General features: G+C 33.3%; 1 protein-coding gene across 1 annotated transcript; it reads right to left on the reverse strand.

Moving 5' to 3' along the window:
- Positions 1-9,834: 9,834 nt before the first annotated feature.
- Positions 9,835-18,948, reverse strand: LOC105340021 (homeobox protein Hox-B7). The gene is made up of 2 exons (XM_011445848.4): positions 18,039-18,948; positions 9,835-10,671 (listed from the first exon to the last, which is right to left on the reverse strand). Exons 1-2 carry the CDS (start codon positions 18,586-18,588, stop codon positions 10,367-10,369), a joined length of 855 nt encoding a protein of 284 aa, XP_011444150.1. The 5' UTR covers positions 18,589-18,948; the 3' UTR covers positions 9,835-10,366.
- Between the last annotated feature and the right edge of the window lie 419 nt (positions 18,949-19,367).

The following is a 19,367-nucleotide window of genomic DNA, read 5'->3' on the forward strand; positions in this document are numbered from 1 at the left end:
TTCTTCTTCTTCTTATTCTTCTTCATCCAAATTTGTCCAGGCCGTAACTTAAATACCCTTTGACATTAAGACTTCAAACTTGAAATATAGGTAGATGGTATTGAGAAGGAGTGCACGCCACCAAACTTTTTGACCTTGGCTTATTTTGTTCTTCAAGGTCAAGCATTTTATAAAAAATATTGCCCAGACCATAACACAAGACCCCTTCAACATACAGACTTAAAACTTTTACCATAGATAGATGGTATATAACCAAGCTGAACCCAACCATAATTTTTGACCTTGATGCAAAATTTTTATTTCAAGGTCACATTAGAAAAAACTTCATTGTTCAACTCCTAAACATACTTTGACAGAAGGACTTCAAATTTAAAACAAAGAACACTAATAATACACTGAGGTGTACTATTGATTAATATTTGACCTTGACCTTGTTTTACCCAAGGTCAAATTAAGAAAAAATAATAAAATTTTGTCTGGGTTGTAACTTGAATACTTTTGACATTAAGACTTCAAACTTGTAATAAAGGTAGATGGTATTGAGAAGGAGTGCACGCCACCAAACTTTTTGACCTTGACTTATTTTTTTCTTCAAGGTCAAGCGTTTCATAAAAAATATTGCCTGGACCATAACATAAGACTCCTTCAACATACATACTTTTAATTTGTATCATAGATAGATGGTATATAACCAAGTTGAACCTTACCAAAATGTGTGACCTTGACCTTATTTTTTTATATCAAGGTCAAATTGGATAAAAACGTCATTATTCAACTCCTAAATATACTTTGACAGAAGGACTTAAACAAAGAACAATAATAATACACTGAGGTGTTCTATAGATTAATATTTGACCTTGACCTTGTTTTACTCAAGGTCAAATTAAGAAAAAATAATAAAATTTTGTCTGGGTTGTAACTTGAATACCATTTGACATTAAGACTTCAAACTTGGAACATAGGTAGATGGTATTGAGTAAGAGTGCACAGAACCATAATTTTTGACCTTGACCAATCTTTTATCTCAAGTTGATTCATTTTCTAAAAAATATTGTATGAATTATAACATGATATTCCTTACACATACAGATTTTAAACTTGTATCACATATAGATAGTAAGTTACCTAGATGGAACCTACCAAAATTAAGGAAAAAAATCATTTTTGTTTTCCAGACCATAACTTCAGAATTCTTTGACAGAGAGACTTTGAACTTATAACAGTTAGATGATCTAGCGAAAAAGTGAACCAAACCCAACTTTCTGACCTTGACCTTTTTAGATTTCGGGGTCAATTATCATGAAAATATTCCTTACAATAATGACTTGTATCATATATGGATGATATATTACATATAGCTGACATCATTCTTTTTCACTTATTAAATTTGCCCCATATTTCAATCCTTGGGGAGAAGGGGAGACATGTGTTTTTTTGTAAAAAAAAAAAAAAAAACAATACCAACTAGTTATCGAGTTGACTTGTGGATGGTCCTTCAAGACAGCACTAAGGATAACTTGGAGGGCACTTGCAATTTCATTTGCGCCTCTGCCGGCAATGCATTCTGCCCATATTGCATTATATGCTTTTTTATCTAATGAACAGTGGGCAGTTAAATTGAAAACATTCAGTTTTCGCTTGTAGAAAAAATTAGAAACATTTGCTCTCGGACAAGTCAGGACATTATGCAAGGCCTCTGTTTTGTTAGTTGATTTTCTGTCACTTTCTTGTTCTTCACGTGTTTCAAATTTATCTTTTTGATCGAACTTTTTTTGCAATGTTCTTGTAACCTTGTTTGCATCTGTTTCCGCCTGATACTCCATACACTGATCACACCTATCTTTTTTTTTGGTACATGGAAGCCTAGGTTAAATTCTGTATTAAAGATATTGCAATGCATGTGAGACTTCACAGGTACAACATCATTCTCAGCACTCTTCTCAACGTAGAGATTATACATTTTAGACAAATTAAGATCTGAAGCAAGGTATTCCTTTGAAGAGGATGCTCTACAGTAATGAGATGGCATCCTAGGGAAGGACTCAATATGCTCTCTTATAAAGGTCCGTGCATCATCTGTAGTTCGTGATTTTGTGTGTTTACCTCTTTTGTCTGTGAACTCATTTCTAGATGCCTTGTCATGAAACCACTCAATTTTTTTTTGACTTATGTCAATGGAACTTAAGTAAAATTCCTTACAAACTCTCACTTTTTCCTCCCCTTTTACAAAAAAGTATCTATATGAGTATTTGCGTCTCGATTTAGCAGCTGTAGTTCTCACACGTTCTTTCACCGTGCGCTCTGTTTTTTGCATAAAATGCGTTCTTGCCATCATCTGATAAATTCCAAAACTTGGTAAATATAAGGTTCCTTTCCTCGGATGTAATGTTTAAGCTACATCGAAATTTACATTTTCCATTACAATCTTTTCTGTTCTTTATTTCTCTTTTTCGCTGGATATTTCCTTTCGAGTCCTTGTATTCTTTCCCTGATTGACGTTGTCTCTTTCTTATATTCTTTTGCCATTGATCTTCGTTTCGTGTCCGCTTTCTGCTTTTTCTTGCACCTATATCCTCTCCTGAACTGCTATCACCAATAAGAGTATTTTCTTCAGTATCATCCCCAGTGGTGTCTACTGACTGAACATTTTCTGAAAGGCTTTCTTCCTTAGTGGCTGTTGACGCCACAAATGCATCCAAGTTATTGGCTTCTCCATCTGATGAATCGCCATTCTCCTCATTTATGTTTAAGTCTGGATCGTTTGGATCTTCAATAGAGCTTTCTTCTTCAAGACTTTCAAATAAGTTTTCAGGCTCCTCGATGTTAAACGAATTGTTGTTGCTATCAATAGTACTTTCAATGTGACTATCAGAATTAAAATCTTTTGTTTGCTTATCTGGATTTGAATTCAAGTTGCTTAGAGATAATGTGTCATCAGAAGACAAAGCAATGACAGGGTCATCTTCGTAGGTCTGATTGCATGAGTTGTCATTTTCACATAAGCGATCAAGCAAAATCAAAGCTTCTTCATCATTCATATTTTGTAAATGTTAAATTGACAGTCACAAAAACCTGATGTAATCTCACTTTCAAACAAATAATGGGTAACTGAAGCAGCTAGAGATAAAGAAAAGTCTTGAAGGTGTCTGAAATTTTCTTTTAGAATCCTTTTACACTGTGACACATTCAATTCTATTCCACACCCATCCAGAGTAATAAGATTCTGTTTTGATGCTACTGCAACAAATGTATATGGCGTTATATTTGTAAATGATAAGAATAAGTGGTCCAATTTTGTGCAGTTATGAATTTCAAGAAATTCACTGTCATGCAGAAGTTTGCAGTCTGTTAAGTCTAACACCTCTAGTTCTGGGGTCTTCCGAAGGAATGAGAGCGAAGTAAGTGTACTGTCAGATAGATCCAACCAATATAAGTACCTACACCTCTCCAGGGAACCCTCAATTATTGTGTTTGGAATCTGGATTTCAAAATTGGAGCGTGGTAATAAAAATCTTCTGAAGCAGCTCGAATGTTGCAAAATTCTTTCAAGATCCGATGATTTTAGAGCAAGTTCTATGTCAAATTCAAAGAAACGCCACAGTATTGAATTCTCTTCAATAAGTGAATCTAGCCGCTTACATGTTCTATTGCCTACTTGGAGTAAAAATTGTAGATCAAATAATTTGAATATAGACACTAATATGTTGTCTGGGAGTTCCGTCAACTTTAACCTATAACAGAAATACATAAATGTATTAAGTTATATCAGATATTGTTTAAAAATCCCTCGTTTGCTTCAAATCGATAAAAATGAAAAAGCATCACAATGTTGGTTTAATGTTCTAATTTCTAATAAAAGATAAAGATGTTTAAAGTCAGAATGTTCTATCTCCATTTGGTAGTTTGTTGCCTGTTAATATTGCTTTTTATTAATATTTTGAACATTATGTGAATATTATTTAACGCTGATACTCCTTATGTGTCATAATATTATAAGAATTATGATAAACAATGAAAAAAACATTAAAAATAATAGAATTATACTGACCCAATCTTGTTGTCGTCCATCTGCATTGAAAACACATAGCCACATGTGGTCAAGACACAATGCCATTGGTCAATGGACATAGAACATTTTGGTTCTGATCAATTTAAGGGTTTTGGAGATAGAACAGAAAAGAATTGTTTATACCTTTGTATTTGATCATTTTCTCTATAACTTTGTATTGCGTTAAGAAAGAGCTGATTGTAAGGATAACAGTGATGTATAGAACTCATTTTTCTCAAAAATGGCACATAGAACATTATGGTTCTCAAGCGACGATTTGTAGGGTTGTTACCATAGCTACGGATTTCAATTTGTATATATCAGGGCTGCATTCAAGATCGTGGCAGCTAGCCTAGCCGCTAGGTCGTGGATATCTAGGTCTATTGAACGGACCTCTAGGTTAGCCGCTAAGTGTCTGATTTGAAGTTGGAAATATTCAGCGAAAGACTAATTACATCGACATAGTTTGTTAATTTCAAGCGGAAATATTACAATTTATTATAACTTAAAGGATGAACAAAATATCACTACTGTAAATTCCTTATATTACGCGAGTACTTAATTCCGTGATCTCGCGGTTTCGGATCAAATCACGAGAATTTAAAATCGCGAACACGGAATTTCCATAATTATTTCTTATAGTTTTTAACTCATAGAAAATAATAGCGAGATTTTAAAATCCGCGAAGGGTGCTTCTCGCGATTTTACGCGGATATTGATTCCTCGCGGTTAATTAGGAATCTACAGTAAATAAATAGATTTCATGTTTGTTATAAAGTGGTAACTAAGGTGGCCATCTTGAATTTGATGCTTAGCATAAAATATTTAGGCTACGAATATCTACGTAGCGGCTAGGCTAGCTTATCGTTCAACTACTTCGCTCTACGTGGCAGCTACAATCTTGAACGCAGCCCAGATTTTTGTTGCCAAACTAAAATAGCAGCTATTGTAAAGATTTCCATTTAAAACCTTTTATGTTTGATTAAAGTGAAAAAAAAAGTGTTATTAGAAGTGATATTTAATTACCATGATAACACTTTTAAATTGTTTATTTGTTTATAAATAATTTTCTATTATTTAAAAATTTACGAAGTTTCGTAAAGGATCATTTTAGTATTTTAGCTATGATTACCTTCAATTTGTCTTCAAAATAGCTTGTAATGGTTGTTTTTTAAAATTGCTTGCTTCTTTTACATGGTAACCGTTTATGGTTGCCTTAAATCTTTATTAACCAAACCGTATCAAATTATGGAACATAAACAAAACCGGGGACTAAGCGTTGCCACCGAAGTTTGGTTTTTGTTCTTAATCTAATCATTTAACTTGTAATCACGAAAATTAATCGAGTATATTTAACAACTGTTAACTTGACTTTGACCTCCCTTAATATCTTTCATAAATATTATCTGCATTTGTAAGTATGCATATGTTACTTTATCTTAAACCACTCCTGGTATTCCACAAATAAATTTGTTATAAAAAAAAAAAAAAAAAAAAAATAACCAACAATAAAGATGTGTGGCCCCAGTTGGGGAAGGGAGTGTTACATACATGTAGTAATTAATACAAAAAAACTAGAAATCTTCCCTCAAAATCAAAAGCCGAAACAACAGAAGGGACATAATGTTTATTTTATGAATATATGGAGAAAAATTTGAAATTTCGTTAAAGAATATCTACCCTACTAAATTGTCCAGATATTTTGTATTTAATACATTAAAGCTGATTTCATCAGGGTTCTGGCTATTGCTATTCTTGTTTTGTGCTGTGTCAGTAGTCTCAATTAGCTTATAAACTATATTCACTAGTTAATGAAGATTTTGCTGAAAAAAGTTCCCCTATTAAAAAGGGAAATGAAAGTGCATATCAAAAATACTTCCAACCGAGAGTGAAATAAACGATCATTGATTATAGCAATGTTACACCAGGATCATCAGAAACCAACTTAAGCTATACTATTTCAAAAAAAAAAAATTTTTGACGGGCTTATGTACATTTGGATGTTTGATATGGTTCGTGTTATAAGCAGTCCTTGCTCGTTTGGGACAGAAATTGCCTACGGCCAGGGTAAAATGAGGTTCAAAATGCATTATTGGAAAATCAAGTCACTTTTGTGTTCCACAACTGCTTTGCACATGATTGGATAAATATCCTCACCTCAAATGAAATTTTAAAAAATGCAAGGATTCTGAAGCGATAAACATATTTTATATATTACGATTTTTGAGATCGGCTTCGGCCGATCACTATTGTGTCCATATGAGGCATCCGGCAAATGCTTCCATGTTTGCACACATTCCGCTTGCATAAGTAGTTCTTATAAAAACTTGAAGTTTGGTTTAGTATTTATGTAACATTTTACTCAGTTTTATTTCTATTCATTTACCTTAAGAGATGAAAACATACATAAAATACAGTTCGACCTGTTAATTCAAGAATGCACATTTTGTCTCACGCGTAAGAATTTCGATCGAAAGTTTCATTCAGTAATGCAGTTGACGTCGATGAACTGACCTCAATCATAAGAAGATGCTCCATGAACTGACCTCGATCTATTGATGTTGCATAATAGTAGCTAGGAAGACGGCTTGATTTATAAACAAGGTTACGTTCTAATGCGACCTCAATAGCAAGTTATGATTTTCAATCGCATTAAATTATTTTAATACAACTCTTTCTTTGTATACGTGTTAATGCTCTTTTAGAGCCCTACTCAGTATTCTGAAGAAGAATATACATTAACATTTAATAATTACGTTAAAAATAAAAAACTAGACAAGGAGTTTACGAACGGCTTTCCCCAAATTTATTTCAAAATTAAATTTGTTGACAGTGTATAATGATGAAATTATGGTGTACAGATTCAAAATATTCTATATGTTTTAAAAATACAGTACTTTTTAAATTATTTTACATCAAACTGATCATGTTGAATGCTTCTTGCTATCAATATATCATTATTGCCGATCATTCCTTTAAAAGGAATACTTGTTTTTAGTATTGTTCGTTTGCAGTTGTGAATGAGAAACTAGTGTAGGTAACCGGGAGGGGGGAGGTTATTATTTTTTTTTAATTTCTTATGTTGAAGATTGGATGTCTTTTTATTTTGTTTTGGATTTTTGTGGAATGAACCATTGAGTCTGCTTTCACAAACAAATAGGAAATTAGTGTAAGAGTATTATTGTTTTAAAAGTTTTAACAGTTTTTCATCGGGAACATTCTCAAAACTGCCATTTTCATTTCTTGTTTATGATTAACTAAAATTTAAAAAAAGAAATTGTGAAAATACGTTATATAACGCAAAATGGTTGATCCAAATTTAAATAACCCTTGTATAATTTTTGAAGTTTCTTAGATTTTTGGAGGGAAGAAAGATAAAAGGGTGTTTTGATTTTATTTCATTTATTTGGAATTTTGTTTAGAAATGTATGTTTGTTTGGTTTTTTTTTTTTTGGTCGTGTCTTATTTTGTATTCTTTTGAGTATTTTGTTGTTGTTGTTGGGGTTTTTTTTTGGGGGGGGGGGGGGGTTGTGTTATTTTTTAAATTCGAATTTATTTTTTTTTTGGGGGGGGGGGGGGTGATTTTTAAATTATGGTCATTATTGCCTTTCATTTTATTTTTCAAAAAATTGCCATATCAGACGAAGAAAGACAACTCTGTTACCCATAAACGAATTACAGGGGTAGATAACTCGTGTTCAAAGACAAGGAAGACTACTCGAACATTTTTTATGTGCAGGATTGTCAGCTGTTAATGAATGGTTTACTAAATGTTTTAATGTTTCTTGTGTCAGTAGAGAGACACGGCGATTGGCACGCACAGACACGGGGAGTTTTGGGTCACTAGGACAGGTCTTATCACAGTGATGATTACACATCTCCTATATATCTGGGCGTCAGGGGCTGCCGTGGACAGGAGGGGCAGCTTGTTTCATCACTGACTTAAAGTCTGCTACTGGTTTTAAGCAAGTTCGGGATCAGGGGGTTTTGAGGAATTAACAATGTTGTAAACAAGGTTACTACTACTAAATTGTTGAATATTCTATGCAAATTTATTTTTGCCTGGTCCTTGGTTCCAATTGTCTTCGTGGAAATATTTTCATTCTAATATACTCCAATTTAAATAATTGCTGTGAACTTTACGAATCAAGATCTCATACATATGAATTATTATAATATACAAAATTATTACAAAGTTAAACCTGAGAAGTAATTGTATAATGTTGGTGTTGTAAAGTAGGACAGCATCAAGTGTTCACCCGTCTTGAACTTCTAAAAGATATAGGTCGACAGAGAAGAGTCAGTGAAATTTATTAAAAAGTTACACAGAAAACAATATGTTGCCGTCAATTCATTGTTGGTTTTAATTTTAATTAAAAATAGTTCTTACAGCTGTTAAAGTTCATCAACTCAAACCTGTTTCATTTGAATGAAAGGAAAATATATAAGCTTAAAAATTTATACATGTAGCGCGAAGATATGAAGATATGCGCTTTGTTTTCGCTTATTTTCATTTTTAATGAAATGTAAATCTGTGACCGTTTTACATTGTTAATTCCAAAATATTTTTTTGTATGTAACATATCATAAAGATATTCAAAAACACTACGCTGCAAAGTTAATTCTTTTCTCGTCCTTTTGGGAGTTGAAAATATCCATATATTTATATTTGTTTATTTTTCCAACATTAACCTTTATGTATGCACATAAAAAATTATTTTTTGTTTGTAAATAATTTTTTTATCAAAAATAAAAATTAGCTTCTATTTTATATGGGAGGTATATTGTTAACCCGGTTTGCTGTCCAATATATTTTTTTCGGCATAATTGTTTGAAATTTTTTTTAGAAATTTAATTACGTAAGTAAACAATATTTCGAAAGAAAAGCAATCTACGTAACCTTTCTAACAGAGAAAATTTTTCATTAGAAGAAGGATTGTGCATACATTCATCTTGCAAACAAATTCGTTCCATAGAAAAAAAGAAATCGCCTATTCTCCGAATGTAAGAAGTGTATTTATTATAATAAACAAAGTAAGTGATCTGACAATAAACATCCGCGAGAAAGAGTATCGTGTATGTATTAATTTTTATGATAAATAAACGAATAGATTCTTGGTATAGGTAACGATTAAATTTTATTTTTTTTTTAAATTCATAGTATTAAATATCGCAACTGAGCTAAAAGATTCATAGTAATAAATATCGCAACTAAGCAAGAAAAAAAAATATCGGAAATTTCTAAGGTAAAAAAATATCATATAAAACGTACATTAACAAACTTTTAAAAAACTTTTATCACCCGCAAATAATTCATTTTTTAAAACGTTTATTTTGGCTTTTATACTCAATATTTTTATAACATTTTAGTAAAGAATCTTAGATATTCATAGCTAGTGCTCGTTTGTTACCAGTGTCAACCATTTTTTTTCTAGCTTGAATCAAATTTAATTTGAATTTATTAAAATAGAACCAGTACTCGTGTGTTTCAATTTTCATGCGCAAAGGGTTTTTTTTCATCAATTTGCAATTTCAGTGTAGCAGATGTAATACTATAAAGCTCACGTTGTGTATTTTTGGTTTCCCTATAGTAAACAATATCACAAACATAATTACATGTATCTTGCTATTGAATTAAAATTGTTTCTTTTTTAAAGTTTTCAAAATCCGTTTATAGATACAAAACAACATATAGTTGTCAAATGTTACTGAGTACTCCATTTCGTTAAAACGTCTAGAAATTATTTCATTCCTGTGTTTTATTACAAAAATAAAGACAAAAGCTGTAATATTTATATATTTAATATTTCAGACAACTAACACTAGTATTCAACGTTTGTATACATGCGACCGACATATCTCGTGTTGGGAGACACGGTCACAAAATTGGGACTGGCGCTATGGAATACTTGATTTGTAATTTACAACTATTCGAGGAGATTTTCACATGTTTTCCTTTTTCGGGTGTAGATTGATTCACAGTTTTTTTGTTTTCAGTTTTTGGTCAATTCTTTAAACTCCATTTTTAAAATTTTTCACCGGTTGTGATCCAAAAATTATGCAGATAAAGGAATTATGGGATCTCCTTTTTTCTGAAGCAAGTTAGAATAATGACAGTCCACATAACATCCACTCAATGACACTGACGGGTCCGTACCTTGAGCCCGACCCATCACTGACCTCCGGGGACCCGAACATCGGGCTCGGGCGTCTACATCATATCAACAGACTCGAAAAATCTGGAACACGTTCACCAGCAAAGTTTCTTTCAATCGATAGTTTTACCCTGAGACACAAGAGTTTGCAATATGTACTTTCTCAACTAGAAAAATTGTCGTCTGATCCGGGACTGGCCAATGACGTCATTCCTCGTTCCGAATCATTCTCTGGCTTAGATCTGTCGGGGCCAGTCAATTTGGGTATATTATTGTCTTTTTTCCATTTCATCCGCCTGTTTTGGAACCAGATTTTAATTTGACGTTCTGTTAATCCGAGAAGATGAGCGATTTCTATCCTTCTCCGCCTCGTGAGGTAGCGGTTAAAATGAAATTCTTTCTCTAGCTCCAGTGTTTGGTATCGTGTGTAGGTTTGCCTAGTTCGTTTTTGTTCATATGTCACTTCAGCTGAAAAAGAGAAAGGAAATTGTCAATATACCGTAATGAAACATCACCCAGTCCCGGTGCACAGATAGTAATCTAGATTTTGTCAACACGACATTACTTGATGAAATTGTGTTTCCCCCGAGTGTAATGGCTAGGCAAGGGTCAAATCTCATTACGCAACTCACACTTAATAGAACATGAATCGCGCAAATTGATATATTTTTGAATTTCGTGTTTTTTAATGAAAAAGTTTAAACTTATTCAGCGTTTTTTTTTATTTGTAGAGGATGGTTACCTCGGACATTTGCATTGTTTTGGGAGGTAAATTCTGTCGATGATTAGAGGTTTCTGGTGTCTCTTTGTTGCAGATATTTTAATGTACTTTATTTTTTTTTCTTGACCTGATCAAAAGTTACATGTGTTGCCTGTCAAAACAAACCGTTCGTTACATCATACAACTTTGCATGTCTCGCGCGGGCATGTTAGCGCTTGTTCCCTTTGATCACTTCAGCCCTCCCCGCGTCCTAAGAATTTAACGACGTTTTTACTGTTCAGAAGAGGAATATATTGAACAAAAAACATTTTCCGAGTTGGTTTCTACAGAGCTGGAGTCTAGACGACGGGCGTGTATCCGCGCTCGGCCCCGCGCTATGTCCCCTCAAACACATGTTAAAGGGAAGTAACACGCGTTCCGGGACCCCGGCCAATCCGACAAACAGCTTCTGTTTATTTTTTTTTTATTTTTTACCGCTCTATACTGCAAATTATTTATCATAAAACTTTAAAACCATGCTCAATTTTTAATATCAACAATTATTTTTTATCATATTTATGCTAAATAATACAGATGGTCCGGTATAAATTAGAATTTTGGTACAATTGTCTGGATGCAGAAACAATACAATATATTGATTAGGTCCACGAACAGTGCTGCAAATATCGAATACAATAACCATATGGGTTTTGTCAGGGTTTTTTGCGCACTTTATTGAATCAATGGTATCTTTGTTGATTGTTTCTGATCAAAGACCATCTGTTTTATAAATTCTACTTAATCATCGGTCTTTTATATCATGTTACACGAAATCATTTCATGTATATATATAGTTGTATTATTTTATTATATCCTCCATTAATTTATAAATATTTATTCATTTTTGTCTCTAGTTTATCATATAGAGATAGAGGGGCGACTACGCAGAAACGTATTTTATGGCGAATAAAACACTGCATAATTCGTATTCTCATTAAAAGTTAAAACCCTGATTTAAAAATCTGCATTGTAGAATCAACTTAATATTTTATATGCCGAGCAATTGCGTAAAACTCCACATAATAAATAACGAAAACATTGGTTTTCTATGCTTAGATTTTCCATTTAATAGCTATTCTCCAAATACTTGTAAATTGTACGCAATTGCACAAATTTAGTGAAATGAAGCTAGACTAATGTAAATATGAATTATTTAGAATTCCTGTTTGTTGTATCAAGTTACGCTTGTTGCACATGATCGATTTCCCACAATAAATTGCATATAATTCTTTAAAAAGGTTGGGAGTTATGAAACCTCGCAAACGGGTACAATAAGAAGGGAAAAACTGTAGCACCAATTTCCCTGGAAACCGCCGAGCGTGCTACGGGGGCAAGGCTTTGTTTCCGCCAGAATGTACGTCATATTGCTAAACAATGATACAGTGATTCTGCAAATTATGCCTGCAAGATAAGGCCTGGTACTCGGTTCACATGGAATATTGAAAAAAAAATCAAACCATCGCCTTCAGTCTCGTGCGGGAACGAAGGAAAATAAAAATCAATTGTGCGACCTAGCGTTACCAAATCAATTAAAGATTGATGCCAAAGAAATATTGATGCAATTAACGAAGCCTTTTTATCACTTTTATTTTGAGGCATTGTTTTTCTGTCGAAGTGTTGATAGTGATATATTATATATTTTATTTAATATAAATTCATAGACAAACCCGCTCCTATATATATAACACACAGAGGTGATAGTTGTATTGCTTAATTAGACAAAAAAATAATTAACAAGTTGCCCAAAGTTACACATGTTCCTTTGATAAACAAACATGGTATGATAATTAATGGGTATGTTTTGTGTAATGTCGCCATAAATCAATTGTTTACTCCGGCCTGGTCAACGTGAAACGAACACATCGTATTGGCAAACAACGCTCTAACCTAGGGCTATTGCCTGCTATTCGACCTTAATGGACATTAAGATTTTTCACTTTTCATTTAACTTTTGTTTGTTGTCTTTGATATCTTTGTTTTGATTTTCTGACAGATTAAGACCAGCATGTCACACCACGTCCCCACAGACAGGACCATCCGGGCAATTCGTTACGTCAGATGTCAAGAGTCAAGCTCTGTTTGACCACGTGGTATACATTTGTATTGTCCAAGGAGGTTAGGGTTAAAACGAACCTGGTTCAACAAATCTTAATAAATCCTATTTTATGTGCATCTGTTAAATAATATTTAGAAAAACCTATCTGTGAAAAATACATATATTTTGCCAAATCTTCCAAGACTTTTCTGACATACAATTTATATTGTTATAATTGAAACGAGTTGCTCTAATTGTAAATCCTAGTTTAGTTTTATTCCACACATACTCTGTGAACATTGTTTAAAATAGATTGTGTTACCAATATGATAATATTTACATTATCATTAACTGTGAATTCTTCACACTGCATAAAAAGCATCCTATAAAAAATCACATTAATGTCAAATTATATTTGCCATTATAATGATTATGAGCTCAACATTCAGTAATAGCTTTCACAATTGGTAAATAGGCAACCTGATCCCTTGGTGCATTTCAGAGTAATACAACACAGAAAAAAGCGCCCATGTTTTGTACTGAATTTATCTTTTTCAATAACAGATTGATTTCATGTACATGGTTTAATGTGGTAAAGATACAGATCAGTTTTCTGCCTAGGTAATGTAGCCCTTATTTAACATTCAAAGATTAAACGAAAATTTCTTATCACTTCGCAGGGAGCCAAGCGGAGAATGCAGTGAGCCAAAACTGTAAAATAAAAACTGCATCTAAAACAACGCGTTTTGCTTCTCAAGTTTTTTTTTTTTATCTAAAACTTGCTCACAGTAACTTTATGAACGGGACATGAATTTTTATGAACGCATGCGGCTTATTTTTATTTCAATAAAAACAACGACCAATTTACAAGGCGACATAAGAATATCTTCATTTTTGGATTTATTTTTTTAAGGGTTTTGGATGAATTCTTTATAACTAATTTTGATAAAATGAACATGTTTTTTTTCTTTTTTGTCATTCGGCCATTCATTAAAGTGTATCGTTATCTATTTAGTTATTATACTAATATCAATGTTGTGTTTTTTTTAAATTATCCTATGCTACTTTATTTTGCCTTCTGCACTATAAAAAACATCTTCTGTTTTCATTAAACAAAGAAAGTTAAGTGAAAAAAATTAGGAAATTCATCTTTATAAGACTGGTATAAAATAGAAAACTATGGACGAAGAATGTTTTTAATGTTTTGTGAAATTTTTCGAATGATATTCATTTCTCGTTTGAAGTCAGGAGCGCTCGTAAGAGAACAATTGGGGATTTTTGTGAAGTAACTAAAGCATTCGGCATCTGTAATTAGTTTAATTACTTTCACCATCGCTCCCTCTTTCTCCCACTATCTTTGGAATTTAGAAGAGTCCGGGACACATCCCGGCTTGTAGCGCAGTCGACAGGTTCTCAGAGAAAAACGAGAAGTGCTCGAAATAAAAAAGCACCTAGACTAAGGGATAATGTGTTTTAGCTAATTGGTATCATGTGCACCTCTCCGACACTCGATACCCCTCTATGTTCTAAGCTAAATTGTATCCTGGTGCGAAATCTAATAAATATTTCCACATAAGATTTTTTGAATTGTTTATGATACACCGTGGAGAAGTAGCAAGTTAGTGTAATATGATATTACATTTAGCTACGACCGTGTTATTTTTATGTGCATTAGACACTTTGATTTCAGTTTAAATGATGTTACAAGAAAACACTCTTTTGGGCCTGTGTTTGATCTTTACTTCGGCCTTCAGATCCTTGCCTCGCAATCTGAGAGAGAGGCTGGAGCGCAGAATCCCCCGGAAACTTCTTGTTTTTACAAACAGCTGAAGTGTGTGCGTTTTTAACAGCCGTGTATTATAGTGCCGGGGAGCGAGTTCTCTTTTGTGTTTATTAAAATGTATGAAACCCGATACATTTTATGATTCATTTCTTGAGAGATACAAATGTTTTCATGCGCGCGTCTTCGCTTACATAGAGTGCATTACATCTGATAAAAGTCGTAAAACCGTTCGCAACCTCCCTATCTTGTAGGAGGACATGAATTATGTCACAGGTATTATTTATAACATATAAAAGGAGACTTATTGTTTTTAGGGTAGTGAAGTCACTTGATAGTGCAAATCTGTCCTAATAAACATCCCGCGTAAGCAAACCCCTGCATGTACGTGTACGTGCATGCGAAGTGCTCCCGGATTCCATGATGTAAATCATGCGATCCAAGGGTTACAATCTTGCTGACGACAAAATGTTTTTAGTTTTTAGCTTTTGTTATCAATTTATGACTAAGATTTTTGTGTGCTGTTGCATACGTTCTCCATTTTTATGTGACTGTAAGACTCGCTCTGCTAATTGAATGAGTGCAGATCGCACTTTGTATTTTTGTTATTTATGAGTGGTATCCTCAGTTTCCGTGTTGCCTAAATCTTTTATTCGGGCTTCTGTCCTTGTGCTATATATTTATTTGAGATTGTAGGACATTCATCATGATTGACAAAATATTCCATAAATGTAGCTCTATCTTTTCAAGCATCATCCCCGTTTTACCTTCGGCCATGTGTTGAAAAGAAAGGTGTAAATTTCTAGCTTTTATGAACTACAGGTGTAAGAAAATCGTTCTCTTGTCGTTTATTTTCTTTTAGAAATAAGCTCGAGAACAACCGTGCGAACAAGAGTGATGACATTTCAAGATAAAATGGAAACCTAAGACGGGCATTCGAATGTCTTTTTTCGGACGAGACGGGTGTAGAATTCGGCTCAGTTTGTACAATGGCAAGGGACGAAATCAACGAGAAAAGACAGAAATATTTTTGGCAAACTCTCCTTCATACGATTCTCTCCAATCCATCACCAGATTCGTTTAATTTTGACAGTCGTAAGCACCTTATAATTGGGGGTCATCTTTAGGTGCAGAGGTCGAAAAATTTGTATAGAAATAAATTGTGTAAATTTTATCTGTCACTTTTGTTTGTCTATCATATTAGATATTAACTTTCCATTCCTTTAGAGTTTTTATTTTATTCATTTATATATCGATAATTTTATTCAATCAAAATTATCGCATTGATACCCATCCGTTATTTCGATCTGATGATTTAATATTTTTTTAACTTTAGAATTATGAATATGCATAATTAGATATGAATCGTTTTGTTTTGTTTACATTAGACAATTTACATAAAAAATGGTCGCGGTGACGGAAGAAATCGAAAGCCCCGGGAAAGGAAATTTAAGAAATAGAAATACAAGGATATAATGTTACTTTCGGGCGTTTAGTTATAAACATTAAAATTCATCACTAATCCAGTAATAATTTTATGGTCATTAAATACATTCTGCTGACATGGCTATACATGATGCAGGCAGTGAAACATTGCCACAGGTGACTTGATTTATCTTACATTTTTTTTTACTAGTGATTATTTGTAGAATTTCGTTCTTTATTTTCATTATGGCGACCGGAATATTGAATTAAATGACTTAATAAGTAGAAAATACTCATCATTTTCAATCCAGGGTTTTAATTTTATCCTATATTTTTTTTTTTATTTATTATTCTTATATCTAGTTTTGCCTCCCAATCTCTTCTATTAATTTTTGTTGTGTTTATGCGTGCGGTTCTTTCACAAGTTTTTTTTTCCTTGCAAAGAATAAAAATTAAATCAAAACTTAGTCTTGTCATATTCTAATAACATTTTGAATTAAAAATACATTAAAAACAACAGACCGCGGTCATACCATGGCGAAATCAAATTCCTTCTTAGCTGGGTCTTACGACGGCTATTTATTTTTAATTATCAGCAACAAAAATATGACTCATGGTTCATTTCCAATTTATTCATTATATCATTAATTTTGATTTAAAGGAATTAATTAATTTGGAAGCCTTTCCTAATTTTGTTTTGTGAATGGTTTTTTTTACGCTCTTTAAAAGTTTCGATAAATCCATAGAATGAAAGTATTATTTCTATTTTATTTATTTACAAAAAAATTCAGTCCTTTTTTGATGAAAGAAACATTAATTATAAATTTTATAGAAACTGTTTACAGTTATATATGTGTATTTGTAATTTTTACGTTAATGTTTACAATTATATACGTTTAATTACAATTATTTACATATTTTAAAGTGTATATTATACTATATAAGATTCCCGCGAGATTGTTGAAAAATTATATAAAAATATTACAACCACGGTTATATTATATTTTGATTTTCTGTTAGAAAGTATAGTCTTAAAACTGAATTTTGCAAGAAGTAGTTGAGAAATTTTAGGTTAAACTATACAAACCAATGATATACTAAAAAATATGATGATAAAAGGAAATATATGAGGAAATATCAAGAAGGCCGTGAGGAGCTGGCGATGATGGTCAGACCGTGTTGTGAACCCTAACGTTAAGGACTTAGCTGTCCTTCCGCCATTAAAACTGGCCTTCTACACGTTCATTATATGTGAACAAACTACACTATGACTGATTGGACCAAACAGTGATAAATTTATGACCAAATGGACGTTTATATCTCAGCAAAGAGACCCAAAATGACACATTCATTCCAACGGTCAACTTGCATGAATGGATTTCCCCTAGTTATATTTTAAAATGGGAAAATGCGGAGATAGTGAAAAAATATGTTGGACGTTTTACAACGCCATTGAAAGATACTCAGAAAGATGACAAAAAAGCCCTATCAAATGTTTTAAGAGCTCAAAATATTTACACAGAATATATACATTTTGAATGAGAAGATAAAAAAGATCTAAAGGAATGAAAATATAAATCAAAGTCGTAAAGTTGTTGAACGAATTGGAGTTCGTTGATGCGTTAAACACCGCGTACTAGCGCCATCCGTATTTCGTCGGAAAGCCATTTTGTTCGGAGACCGCTGCGCGAAGAAGCAGCTTGCCATTAAAACCCCACATTAAAACTGATTTAATGTTTACAAGCCTGGCCTTACTTTACATGTGACATAAAATATCTATCACTCACACTGACACACAAAATGTGAAAAAGGGGGATCAAAAACCCGAGACGTACCTCCATTAATGGTCGAACCCATCCACGGAAACACTTGCATATTTGGTGCCGGAGAAAGGCCGTTCATCCGGGCGGCTGGATTTGTGGCTAGATGACCAAGCTCTGCCCCGTGCATTTGGGAGACCGCGGGGTGATGGGGTTGCTCGTGGACAGGGTAGTTAGGGGGAGGGGTGGGTACACAGGAATCCTCGCTTTTTACACAGTTCGATCTATCGTCTGAGTAGGATTGTCCATGATTAAAGTTCTGTGAGTTTTGGTAAGACTGGTAAATGGAACCATTGCTGCCCGCACAAAATCCGGGCTGCTTGGATACAAGGTTCATCGGCTGATTGGGGCCGTGGGACTCTAGTCTGTCATACATAGGATAGCAAGAATATCCAGACATCCCGTATGAATTGTCACTGTTTTCAAAACACATATTATGGGGCGCGGAATGAAATCCCCCTCCCTCCAAATGTTTCTCTGTCCGGGGATAATACACATCCGTGGGGCCTGGTCCGCCCGACCCGGGCATATGAGCAGGCATTATACTGCTATAGTAAGAACTCATAGTATCACTCAAATATGACCGCTTTATCTAGTCCTGTTTGATTTGTATTCGGAACATTAAGACCTAACCTCGGTCATATAATGTTTCTGAAGCCACCCCCACTATAGGCTAAAACCAGCTCTCGTGAGAGGAAAACGCATGTGATGGAATCTCGCTACCAATCAGAAAAAAGAAAGCCGTCACGTGATAACAATATTCATCACACAATTTTCCCACCTGTGTTATGTTTCACTGAAACTTAAAATAAATTTCACTCGCAGATTTAAATGTTCCAAAATTATGAATTACAATTTTAAGATGATTTTTCCGTAATGGGACTCTTTCGTTTTTCCGGTAAGATCTCTGTAAGTGTGTGCTGATAGTTTGAAGTTAATCAAGTTTACCTGTTTATATATTAATGATTTAGTGCCGGTGGGCAGGTCTTGGTTGTTTACGCTAGATTGATCTGCAGTGAAGTGTAACGTGATTGTACATAGAATATCTATATTTCATTTTAATTCAATCAGTTGTGTTATCTTATTTCTTTATTTTCAAAAGGAATTCTGATAAATAACGAACATAAACATTAAGAAATCTTGTTGGGTCTGCTGTTTGATTAAAAAATGAAATAAATATATTTCGTTTTGTTGACACAAATTTAAGTACAAATTTTAGAAAAATATAGTTTTGACTCTTTGCATTTTCGAGAATTGCAAGTTAATGTATAGTTGATATATAGTTAAATTTATATACTGGATTTATTTAAACTTTAAACATTCTGTATTTTCATTCCATTTTTT

This window comes from Magallana gigas, chromosome 5 (assembly GCF_963853765.1).
Source record: "Magallana gigas chromosome 5, xbMagGiga1.1, whole genome shotgun sequence".
NCBI classification, from domain to species: Eukaryota; Metazoa; Mollusca; class Bivalvia; order Ostreida; family Ostreidae; genus Magallana; species Magallana gigas.